The sequence below is a fragment of the Psammomys obesus genome, unplaced genomic scaffold, assembly GCF_907164565.1.
Source record: "Psammomys obesus unplaced genomic scaffold, mPsaObe1.curated_primary_1811, whole genome shotgun sequence".
Classification (NCBI taxonomy): domain Eukaryota; kingdom Metazoa; phylum Chordata; class Mammalia; order Rodentia; family Muridae; genus Psammomys; species Psammomys obesus.
The window spans coordinates 4,482,558-4,506,496 of record NW_026596466.1 but is presented as its reverse complement, the minus strand read 5'-3'; the positions used below and the strand labels follow the sequence as shown (position 1 = coordinate 4,506,496).

General features: G+C 52.9%; 1 protein-coding gene across 5 annotated transcripts in view; it reads right to left on the bottom strand.

Annotated features, from left to right (window-relative positions):
* Mad1l1 (mitotic arrest deficient 1 like 1) overlaps positions 1–23,939 on the bottom strand; it is a 299,318-nt gene that overhangs the window by 107,253 nt on the left and 168,126 nt on the right. For all 5 annotated transcript variants that reach the window (XM_055598665.1, XM_055598664.1, XM_055598666.1 and 2 more), the window contains one exon: positions 14,428–14,484. In XM_055598665.1, the coding sequence (XP_055454640.1) occupies positions 14,428–14,484 (57 nt within the window). The remainder of the gene's footprint in view (positions 1–14,427; positions 14,485–23,939) is intronic.

Sequence of the window (23,939 nt, the reverse complement as noted above, 5' to 3'; positions counted from 1 at the left end):
GGGCTCTAAAGAGGGCATAAATGAGTCCCAAGAGGACCTAGAGCAGCTGCTGCTCCTCCTGTTGCTGTGTTTGCTATTGCTGGGTTTCTGGGTATTCTGTTGACAAAGTCTGCCCCAGGAACCTGAGGCTGTTGATCAGCAGGAAGTCTTCTAAGGAGGTCTATGTGCCCTTTCCCCTCTAACTTTTCTAACCTACCTAGTATCAGAGGGTTGGAAGGGACTAGGCTGAAGAGTGGTAGATATAAGAACCCAATAAATGAGCCTGAAAAACAGTATGCCTACAAGTGGCGCCTAGACACGGGGCCTGGCATAATGAGAAAACTGGTTTCTAATGCCCAAGAGGACATGACAGGGTACGAAGAAATGGATACTCTGTTTCAGGATGTCAACAAAAAGTTTACTGTGGCTTCTGCCACAGGGTTCTCTCCCAGTTTGCTCCCAGAGGGAATTTTTTATTTCATCTTTGTCTTCTTCCTGTATTTCATTTCAAAAAAGGTCGTGAAAATGGTTGAACGATTGGAAGAGTTGCAAGTGGATATAGAGGCCTGAGAAACAAAAAAAAAAAATGGACGAAATAGGAAAGCTTGTACGGTCACTCTATTCTCTCACTTTTGAAAGGCTGGAGAGTTGGCAAATAGAGAGGTTATGGTGGAGATGGAAGCACTCAGGAAATAAATAGTGAGAGGAGAACAAAGAGTTTCAGACTAGTGACTGAGAGCAGGAGCTTCCCTCAGGATGAAAGAGGAAGGAAGCAAAGCAGGCTAGAAGGCAGAACTCACCCTGCACCTCACACTTTTCAGTATCAAGTCCTCACGGGCCCCTGGGCGGGCCAGAGAGCCAGGAGGAGGAGGCCCGGCAACAGGGTTGAAGAGAAACAGCCTGTTTCGAGAGAAAGGGCCAATCTTGAGCCAAGTGCACAACCAGAGGAATGGCCTGGGATGATGAAGTCACCATCGTGTTCCCAGTCACTGCGCAGCACACACCTGCCACTAACTGTGCTGACCACAGTTAGGATGAGGTAATGAGGTGTCCAATAGAAATGACACATCTGGGACAGTTTAAAGAGGCTACTGCTTCCTCTGGAACACATTCCCCTTTTGTTGAACAAATATTAAGTTTGGGCTGCCCAAAATATTATTCCCCAAGATTGGGAGGGAGTGCTGGTCAGCAGTCACAAGGGTTAACATGTGGAGGGAGAAAGCCAGGAATGTTGAACAATGAAATAGAGGAAAGAAAATAATAAATATTGTTAAAGATCAATTGCTTGACGAAGGGCAGTATTCTGATCTACAAGAGCAAATTTGATTTGATGATGTCACTAAAGAACAATGTTGCTTGGCAGCTTTAAGAGCTTGGGACAAGGTTGAAGAGCCAGGAAAAAGATCCACTTCATTTACTGAGATAATACAAGGCTCTGGAGAAGTCTTCAGAGATTGGCTTCAGCTGTAAACAAAGCCATATCAGACCCTCATGCCAGGCAAGTGTTGATAGAGCCCCTGCATTTGAGAATGTGAATACTGAACGGAAGAGAATTAGCAGACATTACCTTTAATTAGCAGAATTAGCAGAATTACCTTTAGGTAATAGCACACCAATGGGCGAATGCATGAGGGACACAACTGATACTGTCATGAACACCATGTCAACACCATAGAACAAGCTATAGCTAGAGGTGTCAGATTTCCAAATACTCTGTCCTCTAATTGAAGTGAATTTGGCCACGTACAAAGCAATTGTAAGGCTAAAAGCTTTAGAGCTCAAAATGTCTGGTGCAGTACTGTAAGAAATACAGTACTTTCCAAGCCAGGTCTCAAGATGGGTCTCAAGCCATGGTCTCAGATGTATTATCTCTGAGGAATATGGTACCTTCCACTGAGAGGCAGGAGTCATTTCTGGTGGCAATGAGAATGCCTATGCTTCCTGGGGTTTGCAGACACTGTGGTAAAGGGTACCACTGGACAAATGAATGCAGGTCCAAGAGAGACAGCCAAGGCAGCTTCTTGCCATCAGTGAGGGAGAGGGTGGGCTGGCAGCTCAAGGCCCTGAATCAAACACTATGAGCCATTTCAGACAAGAGCAGCTAGCAGTTACCCGGTTATACAAGAAGACTTTGGCCACTGATCTGAAAAGCATTTAGATACATGGAATACAGAAATATAAGGACAAAACAAACAAACAAACAAACAAACAAAAAAAAACAAAAAAAGGATAGAGGATAGATTGTTGTATCTCCTTGGGAAAAAAAAAAAAAAAAGAAAGGTGGATTACAGGACCTCATTTTAGACTACGAAAGTAACAACCAGGTCTCAAATACTTTACATTGGTTTGTATATTGATAGTAATTTAAGGTTATATTTGCTACAACATTCTGTATATGTGTTTCAACTGTTGTCTAATGTATTGTACATAGGCAACTCATTAAAAATGTAGAGTTCCAGTCTCATGAAAGCTAGCTATTGCAAACTGTTCAGGTTAATTAGAAATGCAACTTAGTAGTTAGCCGCCTATAAAAACATCTTACTGTGGTATGGTTAAATACTAGCTTAGTTAATTATAGAAATAAGCTTTTTAAGGCCTCCTGTATATGTTTTCAAAGTTGAGCAGACAGTAAATAGCTAGAAACAAGCAACATTTGTCAGACAGATTGTCTTCAAACACTTCAGAGATCCACAGAATATGACATTTAAGATGCTTTAATAATAAAGGCTTTTCTGACAGAGAGACACATCTGTTCCTGGCAGCACCCCAAATCTACTTCAAAGAAGATGATGGGCACTGAAGAACCTCCACTAGGAGTTTACTTCAAACATGGCAAAGCTGGCCACTGGGCAAAAAACTGCCCCTTACCTGGACGGCTGACAAGCCGGCTGTCTAAACTGTGGACAAGCAGGACACTGGAAGTTGAGTGCCCCACTTTGCAGAGACAAAGTAGGCCAGTCCTTCGTCATTCCTGCTTCACAGATAAGTCTGTCAGATATTCTGGGACTGTAAGCCAAAGACTAGATGCCCCAATGTTACATAGGAATTTGGGGTGACTGTCCAGGCAGCCAGCCATCTCTGTCATTTCTACAGTTCTGAAGCGACTTGCTCTACCCTGCTTATCCATGGAATAATTATCCTTCTCAGGTCTCTGACGGGGTTGAAGACTAGATAGTTCTAGTCCTACAGTTTTCCTTATTAAACACATAAAAGCTCAAGTTGTTTAGGATCTAAGAAAATGTTTTAGGATCTAAAAAGATGTTTTCAGGTTGATAAGTTTAAGGCATAAATTCTGTACTTAGGTACAGAACTTTGGACTTGCCAGAAAGGATAGTTAATTGAGTATTTTCTCCAAGGACACCAAATACATATGGACTGGACAATGTAAATATAATTCTTACTTGGCAGTTCTCATAACTGTTCTTATTCTATATTGTTCATTAATGTTACAGAGAAAGCCAAATTTGGACCAAAAGGGGGAAATTTGTGAGAATTTGGTTTCTTAAAAAACCCAGTTATGTTATGTGAATATGTTTCTGTCTTAATTCCAGGTGTGGGATATGGAACTGCTTCAGTTTGTCCACAGCCATTTACGATGATTGCCTCGGGCTCTATGAGGGGTGTGTTTTTTGCCAGCTGGGGACTCTGGAGGGGCTATAAATGGGAGAGCCCTGAGAGGGCTTGTGTTGGCTGCTGTGTTTGCTAGATTGCTGGATATTCTGACAACAGAGACTGGGCTTGCCCCCAGGACCCCCACATACTTAATCAGCAGGGAGCAGTCTGGAGGGGTCTATGTCCACTTGCCCCTCTAACCGTCTTTCTCACCTAGTGTTGGAGGGTTGAAAGGGATTGGGGTGGAGAAGGGTGGTAGATACAAAAGCCCAATAAAGTAGCCCTAAAAGTATGCCTGCAGGTCCCTGTCTTCTTCCATCTTAACAGCTCCATCACAGGCTGCTGCAGAAAGAAACTAGACGGTGCATCAGTGAGACCAACAAATCAGACCAAACTCCCAAATGCCGGTCTTGCTGCTACGTCTGGAGGAAGGCACTGTCTACCTTCTCTCTCCTGCTCCCCACACCTATGCTGTCTACTCAAGCAGCAGGCACTAAAAAGGCAGATGTAAGTGGGGCACAGTAGTACATGCTGTCATCCCAGCACTGGAAAGGTAGAGCAAGGAGGGCCAGCATCAGCTACATAGTGAGTTTAAAGCTAGTCTGAGCTCATGAGACCATGTCTCAAAAGTACAAAAGGCACTTATAGAAAATCCCAGGTAGAACCCAGCACCAGCCATGGCTTTCTCAACACCTTATCACTCCACCCTCACACCACAGACACGATATGATGCTGAAATCCTAACTTCTGTCAGGGTCTGCTCTCCCCGACCCTGTTCCTGGCACTGTTCTGGCTGGCACTGCTGGCAGAAGCCGAATGAGAATAAACACAGGTGACCTCAGGGTTCGGTTCTGCTGGAGCTGGTGCATGTGTCAAGTGTGCTCTGGGAATTTTCTGCAATCCCCAGCTCCTCAGTGGGGTTCGGACACCAGCAGTGTCCTGCTCTGACAGCTGCGATGAAGCAAGGACTCTTGGGTCTCTTCTTGGGCTAGGTCAGGCCTGGAAGGTGTGAACAGAGAACAATAGAAAGCAGCACAAAGCTGCCTCTGTGGGATTCTGGGAGCCTAAGCTTCCGCCAGCCTGGGGCTGCCATACAGGAAGCCCTGTGCAGGTGGCACTTGGGTCTCCAGTTTCAGATGTGCCTACAAGTCAGGTGCCCTGGGGGCTGGGTCAGAGCTCCAAATGATGGATGAAATCAATGCGGCTGCACTTAAACTGCAAACACGGGCTGGAGAGGTGGCTCGGGCGTGCATGCTCAGCACTGGGTTGCGTTCCCCAGCACAGCAAGAAAACCTAAAACTTCAAATGTTTCTTTTGCAAAACTGGGTTTGGTTTTCATTCTGTCTTTTTCCCCCTTGCTTAAGCTAAAATTCACTGCGAATTGCGAGGGGCCCTGAATAGACAAGATGATCATGATGGGCGCAGTGATTAGCAACACTGCAACAGAATACCTAGCAAAAGCAACTAAAGAAGGAAGCATTTATCCTGGCTCACGGTTTGAAGGTGCAGCCCATCGCGGTGGAGAAGGCATGGTGACAGGAGTATGAGGTGGCTGTCACAGCCTTCACAGGCACGAAGCCAAGAGGATGAACGCTCGGCTCACCTCCTCCTTTATTCAGTTCAAGACCCCAGCCAAGACCAGCCATGGCTGGTCCTCCTTCCTGAGTTAGCCCAATCTAGAAACTCCCTCAGATGTGCACAGACGTGTGTCTCCTAGGTGATTCTACACCCTTCGAAGCTCACAACCAAGACTCCATCACCACATTGTATGTGTGTGTGTGTGTGTGGGGGGGGGGTGAAGTCAGAAGGTTCACATCAACCTAAGACCAAGGGACACCAAAGACAGCCACGTAGGCCCCAGAGCTGGCAGGACCAGCTGGTTATCAATGAGAAGGCCAAGGGGAGAAGGGCCTCTGCAGGAGACAGGAGTCAGACACATAGGCATGCACACTCAGGAGTGAGGCCAGTGCTCTAAACTCACGCCATATTTAAAAAACGACCCAGAGTGGATCAGAACCAAAATGTGAGACCAAACTTGCTAGAAGGAAAATCCAGGCAGGGGAAGACGGAATGAAAGACAGATAAGCAAGAATGCAGGGCTGCATCTTCCCAGCTTTGGATCAGGCAGCGGCTTCTAAGCTATGCCAACAGTGCGGCAACAAAAGGAGATAACAAGGGCCTCGTCACAACACATTTCTGCATGCCAAAGGACACGGGAGTGGGATGAGCCTCCAGGATGAGCTGCAGCGTCGCTGAAATGGAGCTCTGACAGTGGCTGAGTGTGCAGAACACAAGAAGAACTCATACAGCAGAAAGTGCAGCTGAAGATGGGCAAAGAGGTCTGGGGTGCGGCTCAGTTGGTAGTGCACTTGCCAGTTGAGAACAAAAGACAGAGAACAAATACCAGACCGCTTCCGTCATTCCTGCTGTTGGAACTTCATCTTCCTGACTAGTCTGGCTGGAGACAACTCAATGTAGCGCTCTCACAGCAGCAGGCTTTGATCGTGTTCAGAGAGGCGACCTCTCACGTGTGATTGAGATGAACACCCCTCGGAACGGCAGGAGGCTGCCTGCTGCAGACAGCAGCGAAGGGGAGGGTGGCTGAGAACCCCCCTGTATGAGGAGCCCCAGCGCCTCAAGACCAGAGCTCTCTGGCAGCTCAGGAAGGCGCAGTGCCAACATTCAGGAAAACTGGAGATGCCCTTCTGAGAAAGCTGCCCACACTGGGCATAGACACCCACTGGCCCTGTGTGGCCTAGCCACAAGCCACACCCTGTGTCCACCAGCTTTCCTTTCTGCCCTGAAGCATCACTGAGATTCAATTCCAAGGATGCTCGTGGCTGCTCCCCAGCAAGGCACAATCTCCCAACAGTGGCTATGTGTTGTGGTTTGAGTGGTTCGTGGTTTGATCCTGGGGGCCAGACCTAATTCTACAAAGTAATAACCAGAGCAGAAGCTTGGCTCCCTGCCCCTCCTGCCGGCATTCTAGTTAATGAGGCTGCTGCCGGGCACCGGTATGAGCATGCTCAGCTGTACACCTATGCCTGCACAGACCTCTCCACCTGGACCGCATACACCAATGGTGGTCATGGTGCCAGGTCCAGGGCTCTGCAGGGCTCTCAGGCGGCCACCATTTCTCCAAAGCCCACAGCGGGCAGATATCTCAGTCTCTAAGGTAACTATGAGCCGACAGTGGGTTTCTGAAGGGAGGCCACTGTTCAGCTCAGCTCTAGGCCCACCAGAACCCGGGGAAGCGTCTGAGGTGCACTTTCCTGGTACAGGGATAGGAGGGTCTTAAGCTGAATGCTCTCCCTTCCTCCTGGGGGAGCACAAGGCTGCTTGACCGGCGCTAGCCACTAGACACCTTGCTGCTGAATGCAACTGGCCTCCCAAGCGGGAAGCTTCCAGAGAGGCCAATTCGCAGTTTCTACCCAGGACAGCCAACCCATCACCCAAATACAGGGAAGAGAACTCTGGCGGCTCCACAGAGACAGGAGTGGGTTGCTGCAGAGCAAGTGGCTGAACCCCACGAGGGATAGGTTGGATGGTCAGATGCTGGAAAGCAAGGGGCAGGGTGTGCACCGAGCATTCGTAATTTCACTCTAGGAGTCCACGGGGCAGGCCAGCATCTCAGATGCAAAGAGCAGTGACAGGCAGAGGAAGTCTAGAAGCAGTGTGAATAGCTTCCGCCAGCTGGAAACACTGGGGGTTCTGCTCCTTCTGAGGGCATGAGCAGGGTGCACCCTCAGCAGCTACAGAGGGACTCGGGGAAGACATTCAGGTAGAACACTGAGTTGGCATGCAAAACAGAAGCATGCCTTCCTGACCTAAGTCCATCATGAAATATTCCTTCAGGGTGGCAGTATGGAGAGGGCCGACCGGACCCTCAATGGAGTCAGTTCCTTCATCGAGCTCTCTCAGGCCTCCAGCATGCAAAGCTGGGTTGGAAACCAAGAAATCACTTCCTCAGGCACCTAACTGGCTGAGATCCACAAGTTTCTACTGTTTGGGCTGCCCAGTGCTGCATGCTTTTGTATTAGCACCAACATCAGCCCAAATGCATCACCATCGAGCCTTCCTGTCCCCTCAGAACAAGGCCCAGAGGAGCAAGTGTTCATGACATGTTTGCATAATGCGGTACCTGCCTCACGCTGCCACGCCCACCATCAGAGGGAAACACCCAGGATGGGAGAAAGGCAGACGCTTCACCCTGGGGGAGCAGCGAGCTCCAGCAGCTCTGCGGAGGAGCAGGGCGTCCACGTGTGGAGTCACTCCACCGGAGGCCACAAACACAGACCTGCTCAAGACACGTCCCTGGCCCCAAATGGCCCGTTCCCATAACCACAGACACCATAGTGCGGCAGCCAGAGAACTGGCCATCCAGCATGCAGGAGCAGTGCCCAGCACCATGCTGGGCTCCCCTCACACCAGGTTCCTCCAAAATTTTGTGCCCTGCAACACAAACACAACAGGACAGACAGAGATGGGATGAACATGCCATCATGAACAAGCAGAAGCAGAAGCAGAAGCAGGAAGAAGGACTGACAGGAAGCGGCTGGCTGAGGCTGTGAGGAGACCAGATGTATTGGAGAGCACACAAGAATATGGTCCCCAGCACTCACTTCTGTGACGTCACCTGACTCACAATGCCACGCTGAACAGGTGGCCCTGCAGGCTGTCAGACAGCCTGGACTCCAGCGAGCAGCCAAAGCTCTAAGAAGCCATGTAGACGCTGGGGACCACAGGCTGCACACAGCCCTCAGAATTCGGGTCTTTCTCCGTATGGAACCACAGGGTCTGCACTGCTATTTTTGTTTGTTTTTTAAGGAAAGATGGCTCAGTGTTCAGAGGGCTGTCAACTCTTACAAACAAAACAAAACAAAACAAAACAAAACAGGTTCAGTTCCCGGTACCCACACAGTGGCTCACCACCACCTGTTAACTCCAGTCCTAGAGGATTCCGGACGCTCTTTAAGTTGGGTGTGGCAGCATGCACCATTCACCCCTGCACAATGGAGGCTGAGGCAGGTGGATCTCTTTGAGTTCCAGGCCAGGGTACGCTACACAGTGAGGAGGACACCAGACAGCCCGGGCTACAGAGAGACCTTGTCTCAAAGAAAGCAAACAGGAATGTTTACTAATTTTGTTTCACGTGTGAGTATTTTGATTACATGGATGAATGTGTGCTACATGTGTGCGCAGTGCCTGTGGAAAGCCGGAAGAGCATGGCCTGGAACTGGAGTTTCAACCACACAGGTGCTGGGAACTGAACCCCGGACCTCTGCAGCAGCAACAGGTGTTCCTACCACTACCCAACTGCCCGACAGCCTGCCACACCCACACACCCACAGTCTCATGTAGCCCAGGCTGGCCCTCAGCTGAGGATGACACTGAACTTGTAGTCTTCCTGCTTCTACCTGCAAAGTGCCAGGATTATATGCATGTGCCAATGCATACCAAGCGGGGCCAGGATGGAGCCCAGGGCCTCGTGCCTGATAGGGGAGCGCTCTAAGTAGCAACCTCGCCGTCAGTTCCTCACACCAAGCATCTGCCCAGGAGGAGACTTCACATGTGACCTGCTCCTTTCTGGCTGGCCACAGAGGGAGACGCCATGTGCAGAGATGCTCCCGGGACGGAACAGAGAGGAGTGGCCAGTGGGAGCGTCAGGCTGATTCTCCCACAGCCTCTCTGGAGACAGAGCCCCGTCCTGATCCACGAAGCTCCACCGGGAGTAAGGCACAGAGGGCAAGGAGGAGCCATTAGGAGAAATGGTAATCAAGAGAAATGGCTGCTTAATTACGCTGGGGGGGAGGGTGCCTGTGAAGAAAATAAATCCACATTTCTAGCTCCCTGAAGTCCATAAAATATTGGAGGCCTTTTATGGTTGTAATCAAAAACCTCATTTCTCCAGCCGCTGCTGGCCGGATCTAATTAGGGTGAGGTACGCAAACAGCGCAAGCCTGGCCTGGGACGTTGCTCCTTGTGGTATTAATTGCGTTTAAAGAGGAAGCATGAACCACACTCATGCTCACTAATTAGTGTGAGGTTACTAATTAATAACACAAAGTCAAACTGCCTTTGTCCTGCCATTAGCGATTAGCTCAATATGGCACAGCTCCCCTTCTGATTGTGAACAAGTGTGGAGTCAGATTCCAGCAGCAGCTGAGGGCTGGAAGCGCGGCATCCGGCAAGTACCTGTGCCTTGTCCACGATAATGTTGGAAGCCCGTGTGATTCCGAGACATGCAGGTCACATGAGCCTCCGTCCCAGGGCCAGGGTGGTGCTCACTCAGCTGGCCCTTCTTCCCGGAGTCTCAGCCTGGGGAAGGGGCGGGCTCAGAGACAGGCTGAGCAGCGCCTGTCTCTGAGCTAAAGCCTGAGGAGTCTGCAAGCAGCAGGCACCTCACTGGCAACTCACTTTGACCTCAGTAAACGGGGGTGAGGGCATGCTAGGGTTAACCAGAGAAGGGTGGACCCAAGGCCCATACACAGCTCATCAGAGGGGCGGCAGCCACAGGATGAAGGTAAAGCAGGTGACAGAGGGGCCTCGAGGTTGGGCCCACAGTTCCCCGGGACACCCTGAAGCAGTTGTGGTGAGTATGCCTCTATCTGAGCAGCAGGGAAACCATAAGTTTGAGGCCAGCATCCTGGGCTGCAGAGTTTAACCCTTACTAAAAACATCAAAACCAGGGCTGAGATGATAGTTCCGTTGATGAAACACATGGCCATCCATGTGTTTCAAGGACCTTGATTCTGACACACACACACCCAAGCCAGGTGTGGTGGCACATGCTCAGAATCCCAGAGATGGGAAGATGGGAAAGGGACAGCTAGCCTGGCCTAGATGCCAACAATCCAGGCCAATGAAGAGACCTTGCCCCACACATCTAGAACCCTGTCTTGGGGGACAGGTCACCAGAATGGTCTGGTCCTTTACAGCCACCACAGGTCCCAGAGACTCTGAGCACCTCCAGTGGGGAGCCAGAAGCCTGCCCTAGGGCGGAATGCTGGCAGCAGTGACATCAGTGGGAACACATGGCATCTTGGAGGAGGAGCAAGTGGGGCTATGTGTTCCTGTTAGGAGTAAGGGCATGACAGTATACCAGTAAATCTCTGTGCTGTCACAAAGTTGACTGCCAGGTTGGCAGCCTCTGACAAGAAATTGTGAGTTCAAGGCCAGCCTCAGCTGTGAGGCAAGGCTGTGTCTCTAAAACCTAGGAAATACAATTCATTCCTCTTAGTCCTTACCCAGCCTTGGCACAGTTGAGTAGTGGATGTCTGCATGGCTGCATACTGGCACCCAGCAAGGCCAGCACAGATGTGGCCTTGGCCCCTCAAAGCCTCTGATCAGATTCTTTAAGGAATGACACTTGAAGTTATTCCTTGATTTCTACATGCAGGCACACACAGGTACACTCATACATACATGCACACATGTGCTCAAATATGTACTTCTAGCCACAAAGAAACACAAGAGAAAGAATCAACAAATGGAGGAAAGAAATGTAGTTGCCAACAGCAAATGCAGCTGCAAGGGCAGGAAGAGAAAGGTGGAAGAGCTTCCAGAGACCCAGGTGACCTGTCCCTCATGGGAGCCACGGCTACACACGGCGAGTAAAATAAACCCCACACTCAACAAGACTCCAGCTGTATGGAGGGGCTAGGCACGCAACTCGTGATACACTGCTCCACAGAATTTTGTTCCGGATACTCTAGGGAAAGCTGCCCTCACGGAGCGCAGGTTGGCCAGGGGGCAGGTGAGCTGCCTGGGGCAGCCAAGCCTCAGAAGTCACTGACAGCCGGGACATGAACCTAGTCTGCCAGGCCCTGGGTCACTGCTCCTCCTCAAGGCCTTACTCAGCTGGCTAAGACACCCCCGAACCCTCTGGCATCTGTGGGAAAGATGGAGGCTGGGAGGCAAACACACACTTGTGACCAGCTGCGTCGCAGGTCCCCAAGCACTGCCATTTCTTATTTTCCTCTTAAATGGGAAGGAGAAGAGAAGTAAAATAAACAACGTGAAATGACCTGAGATTAGGCAATCAGAGGCAGAGCTCAAAAATAGGGCTGAGGAGACAGCTCCAGCTCCAACCCTGAATAAACAGGAAGGAAGCCTGCCCCAGGGGCCTGCATCTACTACACAGCACCAGAGATCGGCACCCTGCAGCACCCGGCCTGTCTCAGGGCAAAGACAGCCATGACTCACTAGAATCTGGCACTGTCCACTGTCTCAGTCAGGGTCACTACTGCCGTGCTGGAACAGCACGACCAAAGGCAACTCTGGGAGAGAGGAGTTTCTTTCGCTCACAGTTCCATATAACAGTTCATCAGCAAAAGCAGTGAGGGCAGATCCTCAAGCAGGACAGGAGCCTGGGGGCAGGAGCTGATGCAGAGGCCATGGAGGGGTGCTGCTCACTGGCTTGCTCCCCATGGTTTGCTCAGCCTGCTTTCTTATAGAACCCAGGACCACCAACCCAGAATGGTACCACCCACCATGGGCTGGGCCCCTCCTGTTGGGATCAGTAAGCAGGCACTTCTATGGCCAGCCCCAAAGACCGGTTATCAGGCATTTGTAAAGACACCCTGACCACCTGGAATTACCTGCGCATGCCCTTGATCACCCTATAAGAGAAATGGAACCCTCCTCTCTCTCTCTCTCTTCTTCCTCTTCCTCTCTCTTCTCCTCTCTCTCTTCCTTTCTCTGTCTCTGCTCCCTTCTCCCCCCTTCCCCTAATAAACCTCCCACGTGGAACCGATCTCGTGGCATGATTTGTGAACCCTCGTGTAACCTTCACATTCCCACGTTTCCTAACACCTCCCATCAATCAGGAATTAAGAAAATGGCCTACTGTCTGATCTTCTCAACTGCACCTTCTCAGCCGAGACTACCTCCTCTCTAAGGACTCTAGCTTCTGTCAGCCTGACATAAAACTACCCAGCACAACCACAGTCCCCACGACCCCTAAAACCAGGGATAAGGCTCTGCAAGAAGGCAGGGCTGGGGCTGGGGAGATGGGCCAGGAGGAAAAGCACTTGCAATACAAGCCAGAGGACCTGTGTCTGAGTCCCAGCACCCAGATAAAGCTAGCAGTGGTAGCAAGTGTCTATAATCCCACCCTGGCACAGATAGATGGGGTGGAGACAGACGCTCACAGGACAGCTAGCTGGGCACGGAGTGGTAATGAGACGCTGCCTCAAACAAGGCAGAAGGAAAGACCTCCACCCTCTGACTTCTACATGCCAAGGACATACACATCCTCCCTCCCTCCCTCTTTCATACACACATATACAATGTACATACAAACACATTAAATACAAAAATGAGGCAGGGCTAGAAGGCCAAGCTCGTTGGGACCAAAGCAATACAGGCCAAATCCCACCCTGCCAGGATTAGAACCTAGGATTCTAAGTCAGTCTCTGTGGGGGTCTGGTCACTAGTACTCTTCAGGTCCTAGGAGTGTCAACAGGGGACTCAAGATGAGAGGACCAGCTAGACTTCAGCACTACGTCACTATTCTCATACCAAGACGGGGAAGCCTATGAGCCACACTACCAAGGACCGAGGGCCTAAGCACAGCTTCTGCACTCCACCCGAACATGGACCCAGGGCACACAGTCCCTCCAAAGAGACTCGGAAAGTACAGGCAGAGCCAGGCAGCTGTGCCTCTGTGCAAAATGCGCCTGGGCAAGCTTAGCCACAGAGCCCTGAGCCCGGCATTCGCTTAGCACCACTCATTTCTAATTCTTCTTGGCCTTGTGTACATTATGAAAACAAGGCCCTGGGGTACATTCCAATTCAGGTCAACACCGAGGAAGCCAGGCATGTTGATACACAGAACATCAGGGTCTCCCCAGGCTGCGCTGACTGATGCTCAGCTCACAGAACCCCCCACACCCCTACACGTGTCTTTCCCAATGGCAACGGCAAACAGGCCACCACTCAAGGAGGCTGAGCACTTGGACCACAGGGATGAAGCCCAAGAGGCCATGTGTGGAGACAAGACAGCTACTACACTAACCAGCCCCAGTCAACACTGCCTGGGTAGAACCAAGTCATACCAGCCCTAAGAATCTGCCAAAGTTAAAGAAGCCCACCACGCCCACTGACTGATACCAGGCTCCACAGCAAACCGAGCCTCCTCACAGCTGGACATAATACCCCACAATACCTCACAATCAACAGGAGTGTCCCCTCCAAGCTCCCCACACTCTAAGCCATAGGCCTCCCCAGCCTGCCACTACTGACTATAGCCCCAGGCACCTTCCCCTGCCCCACTCGGCCTTACTGTCAGCTACCTGCTGGCTGACACCTTGCTGCGCAGCCTCTGCTTGGTCCCTGTCTGATGCCCCATGCTGGTGACAACACACTGTGTCCCTAGCTGGTGATGGGCAGTGGCCACCCAGCATTCCCCAATTCTGTATTCCATGACTGGTCCCTGCCACCCTCAGACCAGAATCTCAAGCCTGACCCAGAACCTTCAGAGCCTCCACAAGCCAGCCCCACCTGTGAATTCTAACCACATCCTCAGAGTCCCACAGGCAAACCCCACCCATGTTATCCAACCTGAGCCTTGAGCGCCCACAGCCTAGGCTGCTTGGGTGACCTGGCCAGATGCAAGCCCTTAGCCACCAACTCCCAAATAACTTCCTAGACACCTGCTGGCTCCTACCTTAGTATCACAAAGGGGTGGGCACCAGGACTCGGCTTCCACCCTGGTTCCCCCCACTCTGCAGTTTCTGGGGTCAGAGAACATCACGACTGCACAGGAGGGTGTGCTGGTAGGCCATGTCCTGCCCTTGACCACACAGCAGCAAGCGACCCCACATCAGTACTTACCGTGTCGGCTCTTTGCTTCTGAACCCCAAGCTCCTCCAGGGCCTGAGACAGCTGAGCCTATAAGACAAGACCAAGAAGGTCAGGAGAATGGCCCACCTCAGCCTCCACACCATACTGAGCCTGCCAGGGCCACACTGCCACCCTAGCCAGGCCCTGGAAGAGGTGAAATTCTGAGCCCACAATCCCAGCTGTCTATACATTGGAGTGGGGTGCTGGGGTCATGCAAGCCAGCCGCAACCTTTACCCTTTCCCACTCTGGATGCACTAACTGAGGTCCTGCTGACACAGGCCATGACCCAGAACATTTATGGCTCCTCAGCAGTCACTACTGGGAAGCCTGGGCAGACTCACGGACAGGGAGGGGGCGGCTATCCCCAGAAAAGGAAGGCTCTGACGGGGAAGCTGAGGGGGGCCATGCTGTTCTTGAGTACCAGTCTGACCAAGACTCCCAAGACTGAGCCTCACACCAGGGTTCCACACCCAGAGGAGGGTGGCCTTCCTGAGGTGTTCCGACCTCTGCTTCAGCAACCCGGTGAAGGAGCAGGCTCCTGGAGGCCACAGACTCTGAACAAACACAGACTCAATGCCCTACAAGGCTGCAAGAGGGCCAAAGGGCACAGACCCTGGCTCCAGGGTGCCAAGAACTGCCATCCTCCTGAGCTCAAAGCATGGCCCCTGTACAGAGACAGACACTCCTCACTGACTGGACACTGCGGCTGTCACAGGCCCTACTAGAACCTCCCCAGGCAGGCAGTAAGTGGCACGGCCAAGAGGCCTGCAGAACTTCAGCCCGACCACAGGTAGTTGCTGTGGCCGGGCAGAACCGCACACCAGCACTGAGCCAACTGCTTACCAGCAAGCACGCAGGCACCCTCCCCGAGCTGGAAGGGCACTGCCCAGCCCAGAGCAACAGGCTCACCTCATTGTCAGCTCTGCAACAGGCAAGGGCACACCTTCCTCCACTTGATCTCCTGTGAGGCTGGCCCTCTCCCCTGGAGTGGCCACAGGCTGAAGCACCCTGCAGACACCAGAGGAACCCAGTGCCTGTGGATGTTCTCATGGCACAGCATACCCTCCCCTAGATCTTTTCTTAGGAAAATGGGTCCAGAAGCCAAACACCATGGACGAGTCAGTGAGTGAGCATGGCAGGATTTGAACCCAGGTCCAACCTGAGACTCCCAAAACTGGAAGAACTGTAAAGCACACATGTCTACCGCCAGGGTACAATCTTTCTTTCCTCTCTGCCCCAAGACACAGCACCCTCACTGCCTCATGAGTTAGGGGATGGAGGGCAGAGACTATCATCCACTCCACTGGCCTCAAGGACACACACTGATCTGCTACAAAGCAGGGAGGGAAAAAATAAACAGTGTGACAGCAGAGCGGGCAAAGAGGCAAACAGAAATCTCCCAAAAAGGAAACGCACACAGGCGGCAAACACACAGAAAGGTAATTAACATGGTTAGCAATTAGCCAAATGCAAATCAGGACCAACAGCGAAACACCACTCTTCGAAGACAGGGCTGGCAGAGCTCAGGAAGTGCTGGGGCGCTGAAAGGAGAGGACGGGAATTAAGCAAGTGTGGTGGCTGTGGTGGTGACACTGCAGGAACTCAGATCTGGTTTCTCCATAGCGTTTTGTGTCTGCATAATCCCCTCGAGGTGTGTGCTCAGGACTGAGAAACGCACTTCCAGGCTGAGAAATGGCTCAGTGGAAAAAGCACTCGCCACAGAACTGAGAATCTAAGTTCGGATCCCAAAAGTCCATGTAAATGCAGACACACCAGTGCACATCTGTAATCCTGGTGCTTCCACAGTGGGGGGAGGCAGAGACAGGAGCCTCTGGAAGCTCTCTGGATCGCTAGCCTGGTACACTCAGTATGAATAAGAGGCCCTGCCTCAAAGAACTGGAAGGTGAAGACCGACCACTGAGGCTGTCCACTGAGCTCTGCATGCATGCACGCACACACACACACACACACACACACACACACTCGCACACACACACACACACGCCTGCATGTTCGCACGGACAGAGATGGTAAGTGACAACCCACCTTCTATGGGTTGTCTATAGACGGGAAAGGACCTGGCTACCCCTGCAGCTCGCCTGGCACCTCATCACACACCAGCATCGGGATATGACCACCCCAGAAGACAGACAGAAAACCCTCCAGACAGAGCACGCTTGCTGGGACAGTTGAACCAGAATCAAACACCGTGCCCATGACATGGCTCCCCTAGCAAGGGTCTGGTCTCGTGGTCAGCCAAGCATGGCTAGCTGAGGAGTCTTCAGAGCACACGGCCTGGGAGAACAGCGGCGTAGGCAACAGGATTGGCAGGAGGAGACCGCTGGGGGAATGGGACATCTGAGTCACCACGTCCTCATCCAGAGAGCAGGGCCCTTCTGAGGGCCCAGTGCAAAAGGAATGCTGGCTGCGATCACCACGGCGGTCTCAGAATGCTCAGTATGGTGGAGTCCTGTCTGCAGCCTGAGCACGGAGCTCTGGCAAATGCTGCCTCCGCCCCAGAAGGAAGACAGTGATGGTGATGGCCTGGGCCTCGCTGGAAGACAGTGCAGAGCCGGGACGAAGGATGGAGTGCAGTGGCCAGCAGTGGGAGACGGGTGGCTCCAGGGCTCCATCTGCCTGGCGTCTAGACTGAGGAAGTACTGAGGTGGTGGCATCACAGTAAAGTGACATCAGGGCCCGTATGCTCGTTTTCTCCTGAGATTTCTAAAGAGGGACGGGCAGCCTTCGCACAGACAAAGAGCAGCAGGGTGCCTCTGCCCAGCAGCTGCTCATCTGCCCTCAGCCAGCCCAGGCACTCACCTAGCATCCCTCTGCTCACAGGGCACCACCTTCCAGCCCTGCCCAAGATACTACTGCCATGAAGAGGCAAAGCCTGGCTTTGAGGCCAGGCACAAGGAAGACAGGCTGAGGCTGTTCCAGAGATGGTCCCGGTTTGGAGAGGGCAACAGCAGCCCCTGTTCAGGCAACAGCACGGGGACAGCACAGCTGAGGTTGGTCTCAGGAGTGGCCAAGGCAGCAGGTGGGCTAGCATACACCTCTTTTCCCTGAGGAAGTGCTGACAGTGCTGGTGTGGTCCCCAGCCAGGCCCTGGGAACTGCGTGTGTTCAGACACAAGCCCTGGACACGCGCCACCTGTGACATTCCATCCTGCACAGAAGCCTCGGCAGGGCTATTTTTATCCTGAAGTGAGAAGTGGCGGCCTGATGATCTAGCACCCCTGCAGGCACACAGAGAGCTTGGGGTGTGCAGGAAAATCTGTGGTGGGTGCAGGCTGGGACAGGACATCCTAGACCCTAAAGGGGGCTGGTGCTACCTTCTGCAACACCATGCCACAGCCTGGCTGGGAGAGCCTGGAGAGCAGAGCACCGGCCCCACTTGGACTTAAGCAGGCAGGGTCCACTGAAGGTCACAGGTAACACTGAAGAGGCCAAGACTTAAGTGCTAGGCTCTCCCCTGGGTGTAGACATGGACACAGGAGCCTTTCCTTCCCACGTGGCTGGCAGGCAGAACGCCCTCAGCGTCTGGGGGCTGCAGAGCAGGCCGGCCCCTGAGGAGACCGTCAGCATGCCCAGGCATCCAAAGCTGCAGACTGTGGGATGGGCTATGGAGGCCCTGTGGCCAGGAGTGGGTGCTGCAGAGGCGAAGGGGACAAATGGCCCAAGCTTGAGCCATCATACTCTAGTCATTGTTAGCGAGTCTACAGAGAGCCATTCCCAGAAATGCTAGGCACGTAACTAGAAACAGGAGATGGCCAGGCTCATCGCCCACAGCCAGCCCACAGCCACCAAATCCTGTGTGGATGGAGGGTCCTGGCCTAAAGTGTTCCAAGACCTTGCAGGGGGCCGACAGCTCAGATTTGGGAACTACAGCCTCAGGCAATCAATCTTCTGGCATGAGGCCAGGATCCCAATCACTGCCTATCATCCATGTGACTGCCACAAAAGCTGACCTTACCATCTGATCTCAGCTCTTAGAGTATTTGTCCTCCGTCTACGCAATGGGCCCAGTGAGCTGGAGCTATAGCTCAGTGGCAGAGTGATGGCCCTGTCACATTTGTGGCCCTTGTCCTCCTGCTACTCCTTTCAGCCTCCTGCATCCACTTCTCTGAACTCTTTGGAGCTTCTCCCATGTTTCCCCATGGTGTGGTCTTCTCACCAGAAAACAGCACGCCAGCGCGTTTGTGAGGGAGTCTCCATGTAGCTGGCCGCGCTGTAATCTGTTTTAATTAAATACGATGGAAACACAGCTCAGGTGACGCGTGGCATCCAAGTGCCACACACTTGTATTTACGGCTCCGTTGACAGAGGCCTCGTGACATCTGCTTCCAACCTCCGCAGCCGCTTTATTAAATGGAATAAATAAAATCCGGGCAAAATGGCAGGAGCACCGCCAGAGACAGGCTACTGGGAGTCTCCCCGCTCCGAATTTCTAGTTTGTTTTGCTGAAATGATTTTGCTGGAATCAAAGCATGCCCCGTGCTGGGACAGCTGAAGGATGGGAGCCCAGGCCAAGGCTGTGCTGAGAAGAGGCCTTCAAGGGCTGCCTGCCTACCCAGGAACAAAACTGGCAAGGAACATTCCCATCCCCCTGGCCAAGCACGGGAAGGCTATGCCCAGTGCACAGGAAGCCACAGATGAGCCTGTTGACCCCAGAGAAAACAGGAACTTGGGGTGAGGGTGACGAAAGGGGACAGAGGAAAGCCATCAGAGAGAAAAAGAGAGAATAGGGGGGCTGGGAGATGGATCCCACACAAAAATCAAGACCTGAGTTTCCAAACCCAGCTCCCATGGAGAATGCCGACCTTGGCACTGTGCGCCTTCAATCACAGTGTGGTGAGGTGGGGAAAGAAGGATCCCATGAGCTCACTGGCCAGCCAATCTAGCCAAATCTGAGCTCCAGGGCATGGTGAAAGGAAGGCTCCAATGTTGACCTGACCTCCAAATGTGCACAAGGAAATACATACACACACAACTGACAGACATACAGAATAAGAGAACAGGAAACAGAAGGGAAGACTAGGGATAAAAGCAGAAGGGAAGTAAGTAAAGGGGAGGAGAGGTAGAGAGGCTAGGAGGCGGCACACACGAGGACACCGGGTCACCAATGACTAGTGTGATGTCCCTGTTTCCCTGGAGGTCTCCCTCTTGTCCGTACCCCTTGAGGGGGGATGTGCAGTCAGACCCCACACTGGGCTGCTCCCTTGCACGCACCTCTCCACATTCTGACACCTCAGGCAACGTGAGGGCTCGCTCTCTACTTCCTGCTGCTTATCTACCTTGGAAGAAACTACTTGCATCCCAGGCCTGAGCAATGTTTGTCCGGCTGCATGGCACTAAGGGACCTTTAAGGAAGGAGTTCCACGAAGTTATATAACTTTTTACTGTGTCAATACAAGCAGCTCAGCTAATAAACTCCTGACAAGACTTTTAAAGCTCTCCAGGCACGAGCCATTTGCAAGCTTCTGGTATATGAATTTGACTGTCCAGTAAGGCAATGGAAAGCTACCGCCCATGGCTGCAGCTCTGCCACCTACAGCAAGACCAACGGTCTGCCCCTCGGCCTAAGAATACAGTGCTAGGTCAAGGCTGGGCTGCCCTAAAATGAACTGCACAGCCCTGCTCCAAGATGATGGCCTGCCCTTATCTCAGCCACTTTTCGGGCACTCAGCACTCAGGAAATGCTAAGTCCTCCACGGGTCTAGCCCTCAGACCTTGGGCAGTGAGTGAGGTCTCTAGAATGTACCCACCAGGGATGTCAACATGCTCATCGGATGAGGAGAACAAGAAACAGGAAGGCTGGCCTTGGACTATCCTCCTTCTCAGACTCCAGTTCTCCCAACTGCAAAAAGAGACACTTAGCCCTGTCCCAAGGAGTCTGAGAGATCCTGAAGAAGACTGTGTAGACTGCAGGATGCCTCCACAAGGCACAGCACATAGAAGCGGCAGCTGATGTCTGCCATCTTGATGAATGGAGCAGCCTGAGATGGTCAGTGCACAGCTGGACCAAGCTGTAGCTGTCCTGGCCCAGTAGTGCTCTCCTCAAAGAGTCGGGGGCAAGAGATGCCACCAGGCCTAGGCCATGGGTCTGCAGGGCTGCTGATGGCCAGGGTGCGGACTGTAAACAGCAAGCTCCGGGGCTGATACGGGAACTGCGTCGTGGCTCACTATGGCCAGGGGCCCTTTTCCAGTCACCCGCATAAGTCACCCTCAATGCCCAGCACTTCTGGCTTGGGACATACCCCTCCAGCCTCACCAAGGCCCCAGGAGGCCACACCTGCATTCCCAGAGGCGACTCCTCCCTCCTCTGGCCCATGCATAGCTCGCCTTCTACGACCCAGGTCGTTTGCCCGGGGCCTCTTCTCACGAGACGGGGACTTACAGAGCTGGGGACTTACACCCAACAGTACATGGGACTGCAGGGCAGAGAACAGAGTGGGAAGGAGAAGTGGCAGGGAGTACCTCCTGGATTCAGGCCCCGGGACAGAGCTGGGAAGCAGAAAGCCAAGGCCACCCAGCTGGGAGGCTCTCACATCTGCCCAGGTCCTCCCCTCTGATCAGCACTCACCCAGGACGCACCCAGTTCTCATCACTCCCTCTTCTGGGCCATCCTTCCTTGCACCTGCCCTGGCCCCTCCAGGCCATTGGCTAGGCCCAGAATGTGGTAAGCCTGTCTGCTGCCACCTGGTGGAAGCAGAAGGCGTGCCACCCCCAACTTCAGGGCATTAGGACCTCCAGGCCAGCTTTCTCTTCTAGACCATGCTAAAGCAGGTACCACTCCACCCTCAAAGGCCTGGGGCAGCCAGACTTTGTGCTGCCCCCCTGCATGAGGAGGACTCCAACAGAGACAGGGAAGCCTGTGACTGGCTGGGTAGAAAGGTCTCTTGTTGAGTCCTGTGAAAATGAGGCGGGAGTCTGAACACATGGCCACTCCAGACTAACAGACAGTAGCACAGCCACCAGCTCTAAGCATAACCAGCAGGGCCACAGGGTTGGGAGAGGGTTTAGAAAAGCCACTCAGAGCTCTGCTCACAGGATCCTGCCTCATCACAGCCGTGATCCCAGCATACCTAGGACCAAGGGAGGAAGGTCACTGAGGGCCAGCCTGCTTCAAGAGGCTCCAATGCCAGCACAGGAGGCCCAACTACGACAGGCATCGGGAGGGTTCCTCAGCCTCCCCCACCAGGACTAGCCTCCTGAACGCTCCCAGTGATGACTGTGAGACAGTAAGAGACCTTGCTGAGTCCCCAACCTCTCCATCCACTGGCTCTCCCATAGCTCTGGGACACAAAACAGAGGAAGAACTAACATCTTAGCATCCTGCAGGGCAGAGGGAGGGAGCTGACACACACTCCGGAAACGGGCAAGAGCAAGACACTGACAGGGTGTGCGTATCTGCTGGGGCTGAGTCCTGACAACACTGATCGCTGCCACAGAACACTTGACACAGGCTGTGCCCAGACTATCACACTCCTTACGGCCTGTGTAAGGTGGGCAGCACAGACAGGTCCCCTCAGCGAGAAAATGCCAGGATCACCAGAAGGTGTCAGAGAGCAGAGCCGCAGCTCTCCCCTCGACAGCGTTTCTCATGGGGCTAACTGTGCCGTAATAAAACAGTCATTAACACACTTACACTGATGACGGTACAGCGTGCTGGAGCCCGAGCTAACCTTTCAGATGAGGGTGGAGGGCTGGGATGCAGCCGCTCACAGCAGCCCCGGTGGGCATCACTCCTGGCTGCTGGCCTCCTGTGAGACCTGGGGACAAGTATGCAGCCAGAGAGGCGGGTGGGAAGATCAGCCAGGACCTGAAGGGGTTCGAACCACTCATGGGCTTGTTTCACTCTGCCAGGAATATCAGTGAGGAATGCTCCCCCGTGAGAGGACAATGCAGGCCTGATGAGACTCTCACAGGCAGAAAGAACACAAGGGCAGCTTGGACTGTGGTCTCCTCCTACAGCACAGCCTTGCCACAATCCATCCCCAGAGCTGAAGCTCAGCAGCTCCCATTCCTGTCACTCCCCAGTCGTCTTACCTGGAGACCTATAGCCATCCTCTCAGCTGTGGATTCAAAGGCGCTTCCTTACTTTCCCAGATGTGTTAGAAAATGTCAGGAGTTTCTGACTGCTTCCTAGTGGACGCCTACATTTCCACACCTCACAGCTAAAATGCTACTGCACTTTGTGGTTATCATGGGTTTCATTTATATATTATTTGTTTGTTTTTGCAATACTAGAAATTTAATACACAAACTCATGAAAGTTAGCAAGTGCTCTACCACTGAGCCACACCACAGCCCCTCACTGGGGGATTCTAGGCAGGAGCTCTACCAGTGAGCCACACCCCAGCCCCTCACTGGGGGATTCTAGGCAGGTGCTCCACCACTGAGCCACACCCCAGCCCCTCATTGGGGGATTCTAGGCAGGTGCTCTACCAGTGAGCCACACCCCAGCCCCTCACTGGGGGATTCCAGGCAGGTGCTCTACCATTGTCACACCCCAGTCCCTCACTGGGGGATTCTAGGCAGGTGCTCTACCACTGAGCCACACCCCAGCCCCTCACTGGGGAATTCCAGGCAGGTCCTCTGCCACTGAGTCACACCCCAGCCCCTCACTGGGGGATTCCAGGCAGGTCCTCTGCCACTGAGCCACACCCTAGCTAAGTTATATTCTCCACCTTTTTTTTTTTAACTTAAGACAGACATTACATTGCCCAGGCTAGCCTTAAACTTGCTCTATAGGCCAGGCTGAACTTATCATCCTCCTATCTCAGGCTCCCAAGTAGCTTGGTATGCAAGTCTGGGTCACCAGGCCAGCTGACACTTGTCAAACATTCCCCTCACCAAAGAGTCTGCTGCAACCCTAGGAAGGGGCCCTGCTCAGTGTGGACTCCAGTGCTGTCCAGGAAGGGCATATGGTCCTGCCGTCACCCTGGCTGTCCCTTTAGACACTTTTCCAGGTAGATAGCCAGGAGCACTGGCTGGGTGAGGCCCGAGCTGCCTGCACAGAAAGACTGGCACCAGCAGCACCTCTCTGTGTGTCTACATCATGCCAAGGTCAAGGACCAGCTGAAGAGGTGCTTAACATCAAGACCAAGAGAGCTGAGGGGCCGCAGAGTGTGGCAAGGCCCTGACAGGACGCTGTGACGGTGGGCAGTGCTGCAGAGTGGACCCAGCTTTGTCCACAGGTGGCTTGGGCTTAGTCCCGGGCCTTCTGGGCTTCAGCATGCTTGTCATTAAAATGTGGGCAATAAACAGTCCTGCTTCTAGGGTCACAGCCACAGTCAAGCTCAGAGATACAACTGAGAAAGGGGCACAGGCATCATCTGGAGGTATGGCCGTGTGGTCCTCCTGACAGGCAGCATCCTGCCTCGTCCTGTATGCTCCTACAGCCTCTCCAGAGAACTAGGCAAACCTCCCCATCTCTGTTGGAGAGAGGGCAGGTGTGGCCAGGATGGTTTTCAGTGAAGCCCTGCCCCAGGGAATGC